The sequence below is a fragment of the Engystomops pustulosus genome, chromosome 9 (genome assembly GCF_040894005.1).
Source record: "Engystomops pustulosus chromosome 9, aEngPut4.maternal, whole genome shotgun sequence".
Lineage (NCBI taxonomy): Eukaryota > Metazoa > Chordata > Amphibia > Anura > Leptodactylidae > Engystomops > Engystomops pustulosus.
This window is the reverse complement of record NC_092419.1, coordinates 6796979-6814493: the sequence shown is the minus strand read 5'-3', so window position 1 is coordinate 6814493 and position 17515 is coordinate 6796979. Positions and strand designations below refer to the sequence as shown.

The window sequence follows — 17515 nt, the reverse complement described above, 5'->3', positions numbered from 1 at the left end:
GAGAGCTCAGGCGCTGGTCACAGCAGGGACAGCAGAGAGCTCAGGCGCAGGTCACAGCAGGGACAGCAGAGAGCTCAGGCGCTGGTCACAGCAGGGACAGCAGAGAGCTCAGGCGCTGGACACAGCAGGGACAGCAGAGAGCTCAGGAGCAGAGCACAGAGGGGACAGCAGAGAGCTCAGGTGCAGGTCACAGCAGGGACAGCAGAGAGCTCAGGCGCTGGTCACAGCAGGGATAGCAGAGAGCTAAGGAGCAGAGCACAACAGTGACAGCAGAGAGCTCAGGTGCAGGTCACAGCAGGGACAGCAGAGAGCTCAGGCGCTGGTCACAGCAGGGACAGCAGAGAGCTCAGGAGCAGAGCACAACAGGGACAGCAGAGAGCTTCAAGACGAGCCAAGACGAGCCTTTTTACACCTAAATAACATTGGTGTTTATGTTATATAGATTTTTTCCCATAAATCTCTTCCTCATCCAATCCCTTCCCTTCCTTGGTTGAACTTGATGGACATGTGTCTTTTTTCAACAGTATAAACTTTGATGATCTCATGGAAGATATAAGATTGCTGCTCTAGATGTGACTGGTGTATGAGAGATGATATACTGGTATTGATAAGACTGCAGCTCTGAATGGGACTGGAGTATCAGAAATTATCTAATATCTCTACAACAACAATGTTGGCTAAGCATATGGCAAGGATGTGACTGGAGTATCAGAGATGATTTAATGCCTGTACAACAGTGTTGGCTATGCATATGGCAAGCATAAGACTGCAGCTCTGAATGTGACTGAAGTTTCAGAAATGTTCTAATATCGCTATAACAACAACGTTGGCTTTGCGTATGGCAAGGATATGACTGGAGTATCAGAGATGATTTTATGCCTCTACAACAATGTTGGCTAAGCATCGCAATTGAAAGCATATTGACTCACACACAATCTTATACTATGGGAGTCATTTACTAAGGGCCCGAATCGCATTTTTCTGATGGGTTATCCGAAAATTTCCGATTTGCGACGACTTTCCCGTATTGCCCCAGGATTTTGGCGCACGCGATCGGATTGTGGAGCATCGGCGCCGGCATGCACGCAACAGAAATCGGGGGGCGTGGCCGTATGAAAACCCGACGGATTCGGAAAAACCACCGCATTTAAAATAAAAAAAGTGTTGCTTGACACGTGCTTACCTGCACCCACAATAGGACGGTGAACTTTAGTGCATTCCGATGAACTTCAGCGCAGCAGCGACACCTGGTGGACGTCAGAGGAACTGCCTTAGTGAATCCAGGCAGAACCCGAATCCTCTGCAGAGAACGCGCAGCTGGATCGCGAATGGACCGGGTAAGTAAATCTGCCCCAATGAATGTCCTTCATTGCCTATAGCAACCAATCAGAGCTCAGAGCTCCTATAACTGACCTGTAGAAGGTCAGGAGGCTGCAGTGTGGATTACTTTAGTGGACATATACATATTGATACACTCAGCTTTATATATTAGACACATGAACAAGGCCTTAAATATGTGTCTGTTTGATGATCTATTGGTCAATATCCCAGACCCTGTAATTGAAACTAATGTATATTTATATATTTTTAGGATTTGGATCCGAAAATAGAAATTTAAGAGCACCTGATCCTCGTAGAAGCTTCCCCTTAGTCATAGTATTGGACCATGGACTTTACATGGACGGCGATCCTGGCTCTTATTTGCATCTTCATCTTCATGACCCGGAATACAACAAGCAGAAGATGTCACCTTCCTCCAGGACCCACTCCCCTGCCCCTGATCGGGTCTCTGCTGCACATCCAGAGGGGGGCGCTGGTGCCATCACTCTTCAAGGTCTGACAATTCTAGATTAACCTATTTACAGGAAGAACATTTATTGCATAATTAAAATTGAACCTAAAATTGATAATTTGTAATCGGTGTCAAACTAGTTGACAAGTTACATTCCAATAAGTTTTACTGTTGTCTACAAAACACCCGATACATTCAGGAATGTTATTACTACGTACATTGTTCTATGGGCCTAAGAGAAGGCTAAGCACAGGGGGAATCATGATCCAGGTAGTCAGAGCCAAGACCCTCAAGCATCAAAAAAATTACTTTCTTTATAGATAATATGCAAATAAGTTTTCTAGGATGGGACAATGAAAACCCCGCCTCTTGTAAGGCAGCCCCATTTATCATCAAGCATGACTTTCAGGAAGCCTAGTGAAATGAGCATTACAGCCGTACAGCGCTGGAGTCCTGAGTTCAAGTACCAGGGTCAATATCTGCAAAGAGTTTGTATGTTCTCTCTGTGTTTGCATGGGTTTCCTACGGGTCCTCCGGTTTCCTCCCACACTCCAAAACATACTGGTTGATTGATTAGATTGTGAGTCCCATTGGGGACAGGGACTGATTTGGTAAGCTCTGTGCAGCGCTGCACAATCTGTGTGCGCTATAGAAATAAAGAATTATTATTATTATGTCAGATTAAAGCCAAACTAGTATAACTATTCCAGAAGGAACAGATTCCCAACCGTTGACAGCGCTGTGTCAATGTGGTTGTATCTCTTCAGTTCAATGTTTAGCTGCGGGAGAGTTTTTGACTCAGGTCAGAGGGTAGAAAAATAGGCTTAGTTTTCCTTGTCCCAATCCTGAAAAACTTATTTACATATTCCCCAGAATGCCCTAGTGGAGCATCAATGCCTATAAGTCTCCACACGCCTGTAAGGCGGCCTTAAATGGCAAAGTCTCTATAAGGAGACTCTTACTCCCTGAGCCCACCTTTATAGATTGCACGAAAATTCTAATAACCTCTAAAAAATGTTTTTTATTGAAGAAAAATGTAGATCTTTATGCTTTTTTCAGCTTTGGGATCAGTATGGATCAGTATATACCCTTTACTTGGGCTCTAAACCAGCGGTTGTTCTCTGTGGATATGAGACTGTAAAGGAAGCTCTTGTTGATCGAAGGGATGAATTTGGTGGCAGAGGTCCCATACCTGTACTGGAGAGATTTACCCAGGGTTATGGTAAGGATAAAACTTTGTCACTTCTCATCACATATTGACTAATACTCCGACCTTATTACTGAGAAACCTTTGTGCAGTAACTCATGGCACAACTGAGTTTAGTTGCTCCATCACAAGACCAAACTACCACATCACACATAGGCCTCAGGGGCCTCAGGGGACCAGCATTCATCTACACAAGGACCAAAGTCCAGAGAGGGAAATTCATTAGGACTGGGATGGAAACTTCCTCCTGCCAATGGTCTGACGCCCAAATCTACTGAGGGGGGGGGGGATTGAGATTGGACCTAAGAACGGGTCTGAACTGGCAGGGATTTCTGCTATAGTCTCCATTGGTTTTTGGCCCATTTCTGCTCCTTGGCCGCTTCCCACCTCCTCCACCTAAAGGGGAGGGAGCGATTTATGTGCCTTATCACCAGAAGACTGGTAGAGAAAGACATAATGAATCTTAGAATAGACCAGTAGTCATCCACACCAGGACCAAAGTCAAGAGACACCGGGATGAATTCATTAAGATTCATTAACTTCCCTCATGCCGGTGTAACGGGCCACAGTACACCCCCAGCCCAGATTAAAGTGGCCTAGCCCATATTATACCGCAGAATATAACGTGGCCTAGCCCAGATTATACCCCCAGCACAGACTATACCCCAGAGTACAACATGGCCTAGGCCAAAGTACACCCCCTTGACTAGGGTATACCCCACCAGTAGTATTGTGATATACACAAGAATCGCTTAATTTTTCTACATTTTAATGGGGAATTAGCTCTGGTAAATTGAGTTAGAAATCTAAGGCTACATGCACACGATGTATGCCCACCATACCCACCCGCATACATCGGCGCTGCGGAGAGGAGCGCTGCTCACCACCGCCCCTCTCCATAGGAACATACGGGGCCTGGCGCCATATTACATAGAAAGATAGGATATGTCCTATCTTTCTACGGTCTATGGAGCGGTACGTGAGCCCATAGAAGTGTATAGGGGGGCATATATCGGCCGTATATATACGCCCCCCATACATGTGGGTGAATGTAGCCTAAGTGTTACCAAACACATAACCTCTGTGTCCGGCTCCATTCCCACATTGAGGTTTTCTGATGCAGTTGTGGATCCTAATGGGTGACAACATATTATGGAGATGCTCCTCCTCTTATTTTTTCTCCATTGCTGGGTTCTCCATTCTATCCTGCAAGGGTTTTGCTTTCTGATCCTTCAATATAAACCCAATTTATGATTATTTATAAGGTCAATGTGCCCTGCTAAGGCCGTGAGTAGATATGAGCGGGATTACTTTTTAAGTTCGGGTCCGGATTGGTGGGACGTGCAGCCAATCCAGGAAATTTGACGCCCCTAATAGCCATGTCTGTGAATGACCAGGGCCCCCCCCCCCCTAAACAATCCCAGCTAGTTAGAAAGGGGTGTCAGATTTCCTGGATTGGCTGAACTCAAAGTTTGGGTCCACTCAGCTCTGTCAGGGTTATGGTGGATACAGAATCTTTAGGCGTTTGCAATGGTTGCAATGGAGATCCCCAAGTCAGTGTGGACATTGAAGGACAAAGCCAATAAAGCCGATTGTTACATGGAGTTTGGATCGAGGATACGGAAATCCGTAATAACCGTATTTCAGCTCCGTGTTTCTCTATCCTCCAATTACAATCTACAGATCACAATCTGGAGCCATAGAATCCGCCAACACCAATCCAATTAGTAATGAGACAACTTTGTCCGAATTTTGTAGGATTTATTCTGAATAACGGGAAGCAGTGGAATATTTTGAGAAACTTTACAATGAAGAATTTTGGATTCGGGAAGAAAAGCAGTGAGTGGAAGATCCGAAAGGAAGCCCAATGTGTTGTGGAGGAATTTAGAAAGCTTAATGGTAAGACAGGGTACAGAAGAGTTTAGGACAATGGGGCACATTTACTTACCCGGTCCTGTCACAATCCAGTGGCGCGTTCTCCGGCCAGCGCCGGTGCGCCACAATCCGATCACGTGCACCAAAATCCCGGGGCAATTCGGCGCAAATCGGAAATATTCAGGAAACCCAACGAAAATGCATGATTCGGATCCTTAGTAAATGAGCCCCAATATAATGATATGTGTCTGACACCTACAATACTTTTAAGTGAGAATATGATGCCTTCCATGGATGTGGATCCATAAGGACTATGTGGCACCATACAAGGTGCATGCACAGCCATCACTATGTGATTGAGTCTCATCCTTGGCAATCCTTCCATTTAGACGGAGCAGCTCCATTTCTCATAGTCATACTGGGCTACAGACTTGATAAATCATGACAGACGTTCCATCGGATGTCCAGTTTCATTCTGGAATTTAAAGGAAATCTACCACCAGGATGACGGATTGTAAACCCAGCACACTGACATTCTGGTGCGCGCCCTCTCTGGCAGGATCCGCTCTTATTTCAGCTTCTTATGTCCTGGTTTTTAAGAAAAAAAGCTTTAAAAATTATCCAAATGAGCCTGAGGGGCTCCAGGCTCAATTAACAAACAAGGGCACAAGAATCTGAAAGAAGAGAGGATGCTGCCAGAGGGGGCACACACCAGTATGTCAGTGTGCTTGGTGTACAGTGCTTCATCCTGGTGTTAGATGCCCTTCATTAGCTGAAAATGCGTGAACAGTGTCATTGAGATGTCGCACTTTCTTTTAGGTCGTCCTGTAGATCCCACTAAGAAGCTCATGGACGCTTTCTCTAACGTTCTTTGTTCCATGGTATTCGGAGAACGTTTTGAGTACGAGGATGAGAGATTTACCAAACTTCTCAGAATTATGAATGAATCTTTACATTTTACAGGTTCTACCTGGGCACAGGTAACTAGAGTCTTTTCTGCAGTGGATTCCCTTCTGCTTTGGAGGCTCCATCTCCGCTCTCCACCAGATGATTGATCCTCATTGTAGTTTGGGGGATTTGTTGGGTTATTCCATCCTGGAAAACTTGCCAGAAGGAAAGGAGAGGGGGACTGGGAATGTTTCTTTTAGTCTTGTATCTTTATGAGGAATAGGTTGGAGTTGCCTGGAAATGTCGGATGTAGGATCTCCAGTTATGGGCTGCAGATGACAACTAGGGGTACCCAGGTCTCTGTTATTGGCTGCTTTGCTTATGTGGTTGTCAGTCACTTTTGCTCAGTAGCCAAACTGGAGAATTTTGGCCCTTAGCTCCAGGGAAGTGTTTTTCCAGGTCTGGGGAAAAAAAATATGCAAATGACCTTGAGGGGCTTCAGACACAGCTATGCAGCTCAGAGCCCCTCAGGCTAATTTGCATAATTTTTTTAAAATCCATTTTTGTCAAAACCAGGTCATAAGGAGCTAAAATATGAGTGGATCCTGCCAATGGGGCCACGCACCAGCATGTAGGTGTGCTTGGTTTACATCCTTTGATTCTGGTAGTAGATTTAAGTCTACGCTACAAGGAATTAGTCTCCTAATTATTTTTTTTTTTTGGTATCATAACTCTACAGCTGCTGAGCGTTCTCCCTCTTACCAAGCACTTTCCTGGACCTCACCAGAGGATAACTCAGCTTTTAGATGAGATGATCGAGTTTATCCATGAGATGGTAAAGGCCAGTCAGGAGTCCCTGGATCCCAGCGCTCCCCGACATTTCATTGACAGCTTCCTCATCAAGATGGAAGAGGTATTTTATACGTACAGAAGATGAAGCCGCGTTTCGTGAGCGAGAAAGCCGTAAAGTCTCTGCTATTCTCTACCTGTAAAGATCCCAATGTTTCCCATTGATTTATCCACAGGAGAAGAACGATCCCGATACAGAATTCCATTTAAAGAACCTCCTGATAGTAACCCACAACCTGTTGATAGTCGGATCAGAAATAGTCAGCACCACCCTGAAATATGGACTACTTACCTTACTGAAATATCCTGAAATACAGGGTAAGTGATTGGTGGAATCACTTGCACCAATTGTTGCAGCAGACTGGGGCAGATTTAAAGGAAACCTACCACCAGGTAGATCCGGTGTCAGGTTCCTCTAATGTAGAGCAGTGTTGCCCTTTTTAGGGGTAATTCTTTCGTGGACCAGAACTTTTTAAAATTTTAATTCCCCCAATATTCAAATTTCCTAAAGAGGCTACTGGGGCGTGGAGTAGCCGGAGCTGAGGCTACACGGTGCGACTATTCCACGTCCCAGTAGCCTCTTGCGTTCCACATACCAATGCATCTTCAGCGCGCACTCGTCTACGAAGCTGGGTTCTGAGCATGTGCAGAACCCAGCTTCACAGACAGGTGCGTGCAGCTACCAGGATCTGAGCGCTGAAGATGCATTGGTAGGTGGAACGCAAGAGGCTACTGCGGCGTGGAGCAGCTGCACTGTTGTAGCCTCAGCTCCGGCTACTCCATGTCCCAGTAGCTTCTTGGGTTCCGCCTACCAATGCATCTTCAGCGCGCAGCTCCTGATAGCTGAGCTCTCTCGTCGGTCAAGCTGGGTTCTGCACATGCGCAGGCCACTGGCCAGGCCCGGCGCCAGCACCCGGCCAACCCGGGCAAGTGCCGGGGCCACGGGGTACTGGAGGGGCCCACTCGGGCCCCCGGATCAATTGTACCAGTGTCGCTATAAGACCATCCGGATCGATCACTCTTCTGCCTCTATGCTGCGCCGGTCGGGAGCGCAGCATAGAGGCAGAATCTAAATCTCACCTGTCCCGATTCCCACGATGCAGCGCTCCGCAGGGTATGCAACGGCTCTGAAGCCGGCACACATGATGACGTCATCGGATCACGTGTGCCGGCTTCAGAGCCGGCGCGTACGGGAGGCCCAGGCCGAAGACAGCTGCAGGCGCTGCTCCCGGGGAACCAGGAAAGGTGAATTCTTTTTTCTTTCCCGGAGGGGGGGGGGGGGGTCAGTGTGTCTGCAGGGAGAGGGGGTCAGTGTGTCTGCAGGGAGAGGGGGGAGGGGATCAGTGTGTCATCAGGGGGGGGAGGGAGGGGGTCAGTGTGTCAGCAGGGGGGGTCATTGTGTCAGCAGGGGGGGTTCAGTGTGTCCGGAGGGGGGGTTCAGTGTGTCCGCAGGTGGAAGGGGGGGTGGTCAGTGTGTCCGCGGGCGGAGGGGGGGCAGTGTGGCCACTGGAGGGCGGCCCCCAAAGGGGCCCACTAAGGCTCTGTCGCCCAGGGGCCCACTAAAACCTGGAGCCGGCCCTGCCGCTGGCTGCGCAGTCTCGGCTTTGAAGCTGGAGCCACTGAGCCATGCAATGAAGATGCATTGGTAGGCGGAACGCAAGAGGCTAATGGGGCATAGAGTAGCCGCGCCGTGTAGCCTCAGCTCCGGCTACTCCACAACCTCGTAGTCTCTTTAGGAGATTTGAATATTGGGGGAAATAAAATTTATCAAAGTTATGGGCCATGAAAGAATTAGCCCTAAAAAGGCCTATACTACTCTACATAAGACCAACCACTTGGTAGCCAGACACACATATAGTATGACTTTCCAATAGTATATTGTGAGAAGCTCCTCAACGTGTCACAAATATATACGAACACGTCCAGCCACGATAATAAGTAAGGAAGGCCACACCTTTATCCATTGTCGCGATTAAAGACATATTGATGTTGTCTCTTTACAATGTCTATAAAGTTTGAAACCTTTATTTACAGCTAAACTCCATAAAGAGATCGATCACGTGATCGGACGAGATCGAGAGCCTAATTATGATGACCGGCTGCACATGCCTTACACCCAGGCAGTGATCAACGAGATCCAGAGGTTTTGTGATGTTGCCCCTTTGAACGTGCCACATATGGTAACCAGAGATGTCCAATTTAGAGGTTATGAGATACCGAAGGTAAGGAATAAGTGGAAACGCTCTTTAGCCTTTGTCATCTTAGATAAATCCTGAGAGAGTCCTTCAGGTAAAGGGAAGCCCAGCTGCCATACTGGTAAAAATATTCCCTAGAAAGTTACAATGTTTACATTCAGGGGGAAATTTAGTAACGCACATGCGCCAGAATTCTGGTGGTACTGCACCAAAAAAAAAAAAAGTGCCATGTGCCACAGATATCAAAGCTTTTTGACCCTTTTTTGGCACTTTTCCAACTTGTCCCACTAAGGGGGGCGTGACCTTCAGCAATTGGGCGTGGCAAGAAAGGGGCGTGGCTTGCAGGGAACCCTCCGTGTGCCAAAAATTGTGGCGCACAATATGTAGGCCTCAAGTAGGAACCGACAGTCTTATACTGCACCAGAATTCATTGTCACAGTGATAAATCCGGTGCAACAAATCACCAGCGTTTTCCAGCTAGAGACCGGCGGAACCTAAGACACGTTGTTAAAGGGATTGTCCACTTTCAGCAAATATTTTATATGGTTTGTGGGAGGAAAAATTTTACAATTTTCCAATATATTTTCTGTATCAATTCCTTATAGTTTTCTAGATCTCTGCTTGCTGTCATTCTATAGAAATTTTCTTTGTACCTGCATGTCCATCACAACAAAGAAGCTTTCTACAGTGGGACAGCAAGCAGAGATCTAGAAAACCGTAAGGAATTGATACAGAAAGTATATTGGAAAATTTTATAATTTTTCCTTACACAAACCATATCAGATATTTGCTGAAAGTGGACGACCCCTTTAAATTCCACCCACAGTATCGGACCAGTGGCAATTTCTGGAAAACCTACAAAGATCAGGATAGAATTTTTTGTAGGAAATGACTCAGCACAACATAGAACTGAGCCCAGGTATTAGAGATCTGTTTTATTTCTCAGGGCACAGAGATTTACCCCTTACTCTGCACCGTTCATCGAGACCCCAAACAATTTGCTTCTCCATGGAAGTTTGATCCGAACCATTTCTTGGATGAGAATGGGAAGTTTAAGAGGAACGATGCGATGATGGCGTTCTCAGCAGGTAGGTACTTCCAGGAGCGGAGATATATGTCATATATCAGATACTCACTACTCAGGATACTAACCCTAACTCAGGGCCGGCGCTATGGGTAGGCAAAGGTGGCAATTGCCCAGGGTCCTCTGAAAGTGGAATCTCTTCTTTCAAATGAATCTTGAATTGTGTTTCTAGGTGCTTTGGATCCAGAGATATTCAGGTTTAAAGTGAGAATATCAGGTGCCATTTTTATATATAAAAATCACTCCCAACGGCAGATTAACAGTTAATATCTCCGTTTTCCTGACACTTAGAAACACAAATTTGGATTTATATAAAAGAGGAGACTCTCTTCTTTCATAGGAAAAAAGAAGTGAGGTTCTATGTGTCACAGAGCCAGAGATGCAGCCCCCTGAAGTATAGCCCCCTCCAGATTCAGGCTGCAGGGAGAATTTGCTGCACACAGGAGCTGCTGCTCCTCACAGATATTGGAATTTCTAGTTGAAAAGCAGATATCTAGTTATTACAGTTTTAGTGATATTGTGAACTCTATTACATTTAGGTAAATATTTTCTGTTTGGAGCACATTTTTTGCCATCAAAAAATTTCTGTTTTTATAAAATGTTTGAGTTTGAATCAAAATTGCATGATGGCGCCTCTGTCTATAAACTCTTTAGTGCAATTTTGAAAATGGGGCAAGTGTCTGCCCTCAGAAAATATGTGGTTTCTTGGGTTACTTTAATTTTTTTTGCTGTTATTTCGAGTTTAATTTTAAACGCCAAAATTGTAAAAATTGCTCTGGTCAATAACGCGGCGAAATATCCAGAAATACCAGACTGTTGAATTCCGGGTGAAGATGCTTCTCATCTATGTCCTGTCTATATATCTATCTCCTATAATCTGAACATTTATAGATCTCGCTTTTTCTCTATTTATCAATCTTCTATTTCTCTTCTATTGTATTTATCTCTCATATCCATCTACTTTATATTCTGCATCTAGAAATCTCTATCATCTTTCATATTTATCTTCTATCATAATAATTAATAATTCTTTATATAGCGCACACATATTCCGCAGCGCTGCACACAGCTTTCCAAATCAGTCCCTGTCCCCATGGGGCTCACAATCTATTCAACCAACCAGTAATTTTTTGGAGTGTGGGAGAAAACCAGAGGACCCAGAGGAAAACCACACAAACATACAAACTCTTTGCGGTTGATGACCAGCGCTGCAAGTCTGTAGTGCTAACCACGGAACCACTGTGCTGCCCATCATCTCCCTATCATCTGTTTATCGCCTTCCATATTACAGTTTGTTTTACCATACTAAAGGGAGCCACTTACTGACTTGTCATAAAATTGTTTTATTTTGGGGCCCCACTTTAAGTTTTGCCCAGGGCCCCAATTTGTCTAGAACCAGACCGGATCCTGGCATAACAGGCAGCCCGGTGGAGACGGTCGAGGCAGTAAGTGCTCCGAAACCCTCAACACTGAAGGCAGAGCAGCTGCGCCACCGATCACAGTGCGGTGAAACACCGTGGGGGTCATTTACTAAGGGCCCGATTCGTGTTTTCCCGACCTGTTACCGAATATGATTTCCCCTGAATTGCCCCGGGATTTTGGCGCACGTGATTGGATTGTGGCGCATCGGCGCTGGCATGCACGCGACAGAAATCGGGGGGCGTGGCCGAACGAAAACCCGACGGATTCGGAAAAACCGCCGCATTTAAAAAAAAAATGTGTCGCGGAGCTTGCACTTACCTTCACTCAGCCCGGCTCGGTGAACTCCAGCGCGTTCCGTGGAACTTCAGCGGAACTGCCTTAATAAATCCCGGCCGGACCCGAATCCAGCGCAGAGAGCGCGCCGCTGGATCGTGAATGGACCGGGTAAGTAAATCTGCCCCGAATGTTACCATGACCGGGTGCCATAGACTTCTTATGTGGCCGTGATATGTCCTCAACGTGGCCCCATACAAAATAATGGGACCATAGAATCAACAGCCGCGTGTATGAGCCCGTAGAAAGTAATGTCCTCACGTGCTCACGTGCTGGCCACTGCAACATGTCTGTGTGCATGAGGCCCAAAACACACTTGTGTGAACGAGGCCTGAATTCCCCTGTTTCTGTCCCACATCCTCCAAATTCGGCATGTACAATTTTCATTCTTTGATTCATTGCTGCTAATTGGTAAGATCAAAAAAAGTTGTTTTTTTTGCTCATTTTTGTACATCTCGCCCCCATTTATAGAAAAAAAAACAGAACTATAAATATCCAATACAATCCGCTGTCCATCACGTGTGGGCCCGCCTTCATGACATTTTAAACATAGAGGGGGTCATTTACTAAGGGCCCGAATCACGCTTTTACGTTGCGTTATCCAAATATTTTCGATTTGCGCCGATTTTCCTTGAATTGCCCCGGGATTTTGGCGCACGCGTTCCGGCGGCGGGTTGCATGCGATGGAAAGCGGGGGGCATGGCCGTCAGAAAACCCGACGGATTCAGAAAAACAGCCGTATTTTTTTTAGCACCCGGCATGGCTTGGTGAACTCCGGTGGACTTCAGCGCAGCAGCGACACCTGCTGGACATCGGGCGCACTGCCTTAGTGAATCACCGGAAGACCTGAATCCTCCACTGAGAACGCGCCGCTGGATCGCGACAGGACCGGGTAAGTAAATCTGCCCCACAAACTGCAAGTTGTGCTGAATCTTTTCCCCACACAACTTGATAGAACTTCTGTTCCTCTCCTTCTGCTCTATAACATTCTTCCTGTTGATGTATTTTCTCGGATCACCTTTGAGGGTCCGTATCCTCCAGAGAGACACAGTTTGGCTTTTATATGATTTTATAACCCAATTTTCTAATCCTTCCAGGGAAGAGGATGTGTCCAGGAGAGGCTTTGGCCCGGATGGAGCTTTTTCTCTTTCTCACCACCATCCTGCAAAGCTTTACACTGACTTCTCCGACTGGATTAGAGGAGAGCGATGTTGTACCGAGACTGGCGGGATTCCTGAATTCCCCCATGGACTATGAGCTGTCCTTTGTCCAGAGAGACATCTGATGGATTTAGTTTCTGTCTTTGCTTTGGGGTCCAGGAGCCTCCGCAATGGATTCATGAATTAGCACCCGAACAAAAAGCTATAAAACCGTCTCCTCATTCAAGAAGGTGAAATACAACCCCCCCCCCTCCCCCCCAGACCAGCGTTTAGCTCTTCTAATTGTGCCATAAAACTATTCGGAAAAATAGAAGCGCCGGAAAAGCGTCCGAGTTTGTGCGTAGTCTCATCCTATCAGAACGGGGACATCACATCGGAGTTTTATTTAGTATAAACCCCTTAATGATGAGGCCGGAAAAAGCTTAAGGAACAAAGCCTATTTTTTTTTACAAATTTTCGTACATAGCAGTTTAACCCCTCAATGACCCTTTTTTGTTTTTGCGTTTCCATTTTTTACTCCCCACCTTTAAAAATCTATCAGTTTTTTTTGTATTTTTCCATGTCCAGAGCTGTGTGATGGTTTTCTGCCTAACAATTGCACTTCGTAGTGATGGTATTGAATGTTCCATGACGTGTACTGGGAAGCGGGAAAAAAATTCCAAATGCAGTGAAATTGGTGAAAAAAAAGAATTTTTGCCGTATTCTTGTGGGCTTGGATTTTACGGATTTCACTGTGCGCCCAAAATGACATGTCTACTTTATTCTGTGGGTCAGTGGGATCACAGATATAACACATTTATATGGGTTTTATAATGTTTTCATACATTTACAAAAATTAAAACCTCCTGAACAAAGAGAAATTCTTCATTTTGCCGTCTTCTGATGCGAATTACTTTTTCATACTTCGGTGCCCGGCGCTGGGGGTGGAGTCATTTTTTGCGAGATGAGATGACATTTTCAATGCTACCATTTTGAGGACTGTGCGCCATTTTGATCACTTTCTACTACATTTTTTATGTCTTGCAAAATGGCATTTTCGAATTTAGGTGCTATTTTCCGTTACGGGGTTAAACGCGAGGAATAACCGTTCTTATATTTTGATCTGACATTTTAAGATGCAACGATACCTAACATGTTTATGATTTTTACCGTTTTTTTATATCAGTTCTAGGGAAAGGGGGGTGATTTCAATTTTTAGGTTTTTTTTTTTTTACTATTTTTCAGACCCCTAGGGTACTTTAACCCTAGGATGCCTGATTGATCCTACCATATACTGCCTTACTACATTATGGCCGTGTCTATGGATTTTACTGATCATGTCCCTGGCACATTGTAATGAATTATCAGATGCTGTACAAAGACCCGAGGCTTTCATAGTAACAGATCCATGGTGGCGCCCATGCAAATCAAAGGGTTAACACCCGCAACTGATGTGTGACATACATCTATCGTTAAGGGGTTAAGGGCCATAACTTCTTCATACCATAAAAATGTTTGCAGCATTTTTTTCATGACATTAAGGTCTGGTTAAAAGTTTCAAAAAGTTTTAAGAACAACTGGAAAGTATAAAAACTTTTGGCAACTTTCTCTAATTTACTTTAATTAGCTATATGGAGGTCCCCCAGGATAATGTATCGGATGGCCGGAGAAGAGTGATGTCACAAGAATATCTGTGTGTATGGCTATCATTATACACTCAGCGGCCACTTTATTAGGTCCACCATGCTAGTAACGGGTTGGACCCCCTTTTGCCTTCAGAACTGCCTCAATTCTTCGTGGCATAGATACAACAAGGTGCTGGAAGCTCCTCAGAGATTTTGCTCCATAGTGACATGATGGCATCACACAGTTGCCGCAGATTTGTCGGCTGCACATCCATGATGCGAATCTCCCGTTCCACCACATCCCAAAGATGCTCTATTGGATTGAGATCTGGTGACTGTGGAGGCCATTTGTGTCCAGTGACCGCATTGTCATGTTCAAGAAACCAGTCTGAGATGATTCCAGCTTTATGACATGGCGCATTATCCTGCTGAAAGTAGCCATCAGATGTTGGGTACATTGTGGTCATAAAGGGATGGACATGGTCAGCAACAATACTCAGGTAGGCTGTGGCGTTGTACCAAGGGGCCCAAAGACACCATGACACCACCACCACCAGCCTGAGCCGCTGATACAAGGCAGGATGGATCCATGACACCACCACCACCAGCCTGACCCGCTGATACAAGGCAGGATGGATCCATGACACCACCACCACCAGCCTGACCCGCTGATACAAGGCAGGATGGATCCATGACACCACCACCACCAGCCTGACCCGCTGATACAAGGCAGGATGGATCCATGACACCACCACCAGCCTGAGCCGCTGATACAAGGCAGGATGGATCCATGACACCACCACCACCAGCCTGACCCACTGATACAAGGCAGGATGGATCCATGACACCAGCACCACCAGCCTGACCCGCTGATACAAGGCAGGATGGATCCATGACACCACCACCACCAGCCTGAGCCGCTGATACAAGGCAGGATGGATCCATGACACCAGCACCACCAGCCTGACCCGCTGATACAAGGCAGGATGGATCCATGACACCACCACCACCAGCCTGAGCCGCTGATACAAGGCAGGATGGATCCGCGCTTTCATGTTGTTGACGCCAAATTCTGACCCTACCATCCGAATGTCGCAGCAGAAATCGAGACTCATCAGACCAGGCAACTTTTTTCCAATCTTCTACTGTCCAATTTCGATGAGCTTGTGCAAATTGTAGCCTCAGTTTCCTGTTCTTAGCTGAAAGAAGTGGCACCCGGTGTGGTCTTCTGCTGCTGTAGCCCATCTGCCTCAAAGTTGGACGTACTGTGCGTTCAGAGATGCTCTTCTGCCTACCTTGGTTGTAACGGGTGGCGATTTGAGTCACTGTTGCCTTTCTATCAGCTTGAACCAGTCTGCCCATTCTCCTCTGACCTCTGGCATCAACAAGGCATTTCCGCCCACAGAACTGCCGCTCACTGGATGTTTTTTCTTTTTCGGACCATTCTCTGTAAACCCTAGAGATGGTTGTGCCTGAAAATCCCAGTAGATCAGCAGTTTCTGAAATACTCAGACCAGCCCTTCTGGCACCAACAACCATGCCACGTTCAAAGGCCACAAATCACCTTTCTTCCCTATACTAATGCTCGGGAGAACTGCAGGAGATTGTCTTGACCATGTCTACATGCCTAAATGCACTGAGCTGCCGCCATGTGATTGGCTGATTAGAAATTAAGTGTTAACGAGCAGTTGGACAGGTGTACCTAATAAAGTGGCCGGTGAGTGTAGATCTGTCATCACTCCTGATCACTGTAGTTTTGTATTTTGTACTTGCACCAGTTTTTGTCTTAAAGGGAACCTGTCACCAGGGACCTCATTTTCACTAAGGACAGGTTGAAGAAGCCCATTACACACAGAGGTCACAGCCTGGTGAGCTGGGGAGTCTGCAGCCCAACCCCTGGGACTACACAGATGATTCTGTCAGGGTGCAAGGTGAGTTATAACACACAATTAAATTGTAATGCAAATGCTAATAAAAAGGAGAATGGCAGATTTGCACTGCAGGTGTAATGGGTCCCTGGTGACAGGTTCCCTTTAATATAATGTATGTGAACCCCTACTGATTGTAAAGCACCATGGAATTAATGGTGCTCTATTAATAAATAATCATAATACAAAAAATAATAATAATAGCTCTCCAGGAATAAAACCCTAGACACAGTCTGTAGTATTTCATGGATACCAGATCCAATTGATCCATGTAGATGACTGGATCCCATTTGCTGAGGATCCGCATTGCCCTAATGAAATCCTATGTCCCTTATCCCAGCACTGACCATATAACCATAATGCAGACCATATGCCCTGCGGGGGGTTTCATGCACCCTGCGGCCTCCATCACGGGAGATTAGAGGCTCCGGAGGGGGGATAATCTCATACAAGTGTTAACGAGCAGTTGGACATGTGTACCTAATAAAGTGGCCGGTGAGTGCATATATATATACACACATACGTATAAATACCCTGCTATCATATGTGTCATATATCATAAGGCTCCAGAATAAGGCGCCGTCTACACTTGAGGATGCGATGAACGGATCTCAGCGTGTCAGTTTAGTTCCAGTTTGCAGCGTTGGGGCCGTGTGATCCGGGCAGCACGCGTTGCGAGTGTAGAAGGGGCCTAAAGGAGTTGCAGATAAGTTACTTCACTTCACTTTGGGAATCATTCCGTTAATGTGTTACACACGTTGAATATTTTCTTTGAGAATGCTTCTATTGCGTTACTTTTTAATTTTTCACAATAAAATTTTTGTCTTTTGTTTGTGATTTTCTTTTGTTTGTTAACTTGTTCTATTTTGTGAAGAGCAGCGATTTCCTATCCCGGGCAGCGGCAGCTACTACAGATAGTTCTCTATCTATCTATCATCTGACTCCATATGAATTGTGTTGTATAACTTGTTGATGTTGACAGGTAACTTACTTGTTTTTAGTTATATGTTGTGTTTTAATTAAAACCTTATTTTATATACCCGTATTTTTCGAACTATAAGGCGCACTGGATTATAAGGCGCACCATCAATAAATGCCTGTTAAATGTCTAGGTTCATATATAAGGCGCACCTGATGGATGAATGACCAGCAGGGGGCAGACATGTGCACAGGTCAAG

The 17515-nt window shown here is 45.7% G+C and overlaps 1 protein-coding gene across 1 annotated transcript; it reads left to right on the top strand.

Moving 5' to 3' along the window:
• Positions 1-1595: 1595 nt before the first annotated feature.
• On the top strand, positions 1596-12930 carry LOC140077496 (cytochrome P450 2G1-like). The gene is made up of 9 exons (XM_072124736.1): positions 1596-1834; positions 2852-3014; positions 4758-4898; positions 5694-5854; positions 6502-6675; positions 6788-6929; positions 8646-8833; positions 9753-9894; positions 12743-12930. Exons 1-9 carry the CDS (start codon positions 1667-1669, stop codon positions 12928-12930), a joined length of 1467 nt encoding a protein of 488 aa, XP_071980837.1. The 5' UTR covers positions 1596-1666.
• Positions 12931-17515: the final 4585 nt, after the last annotated feature.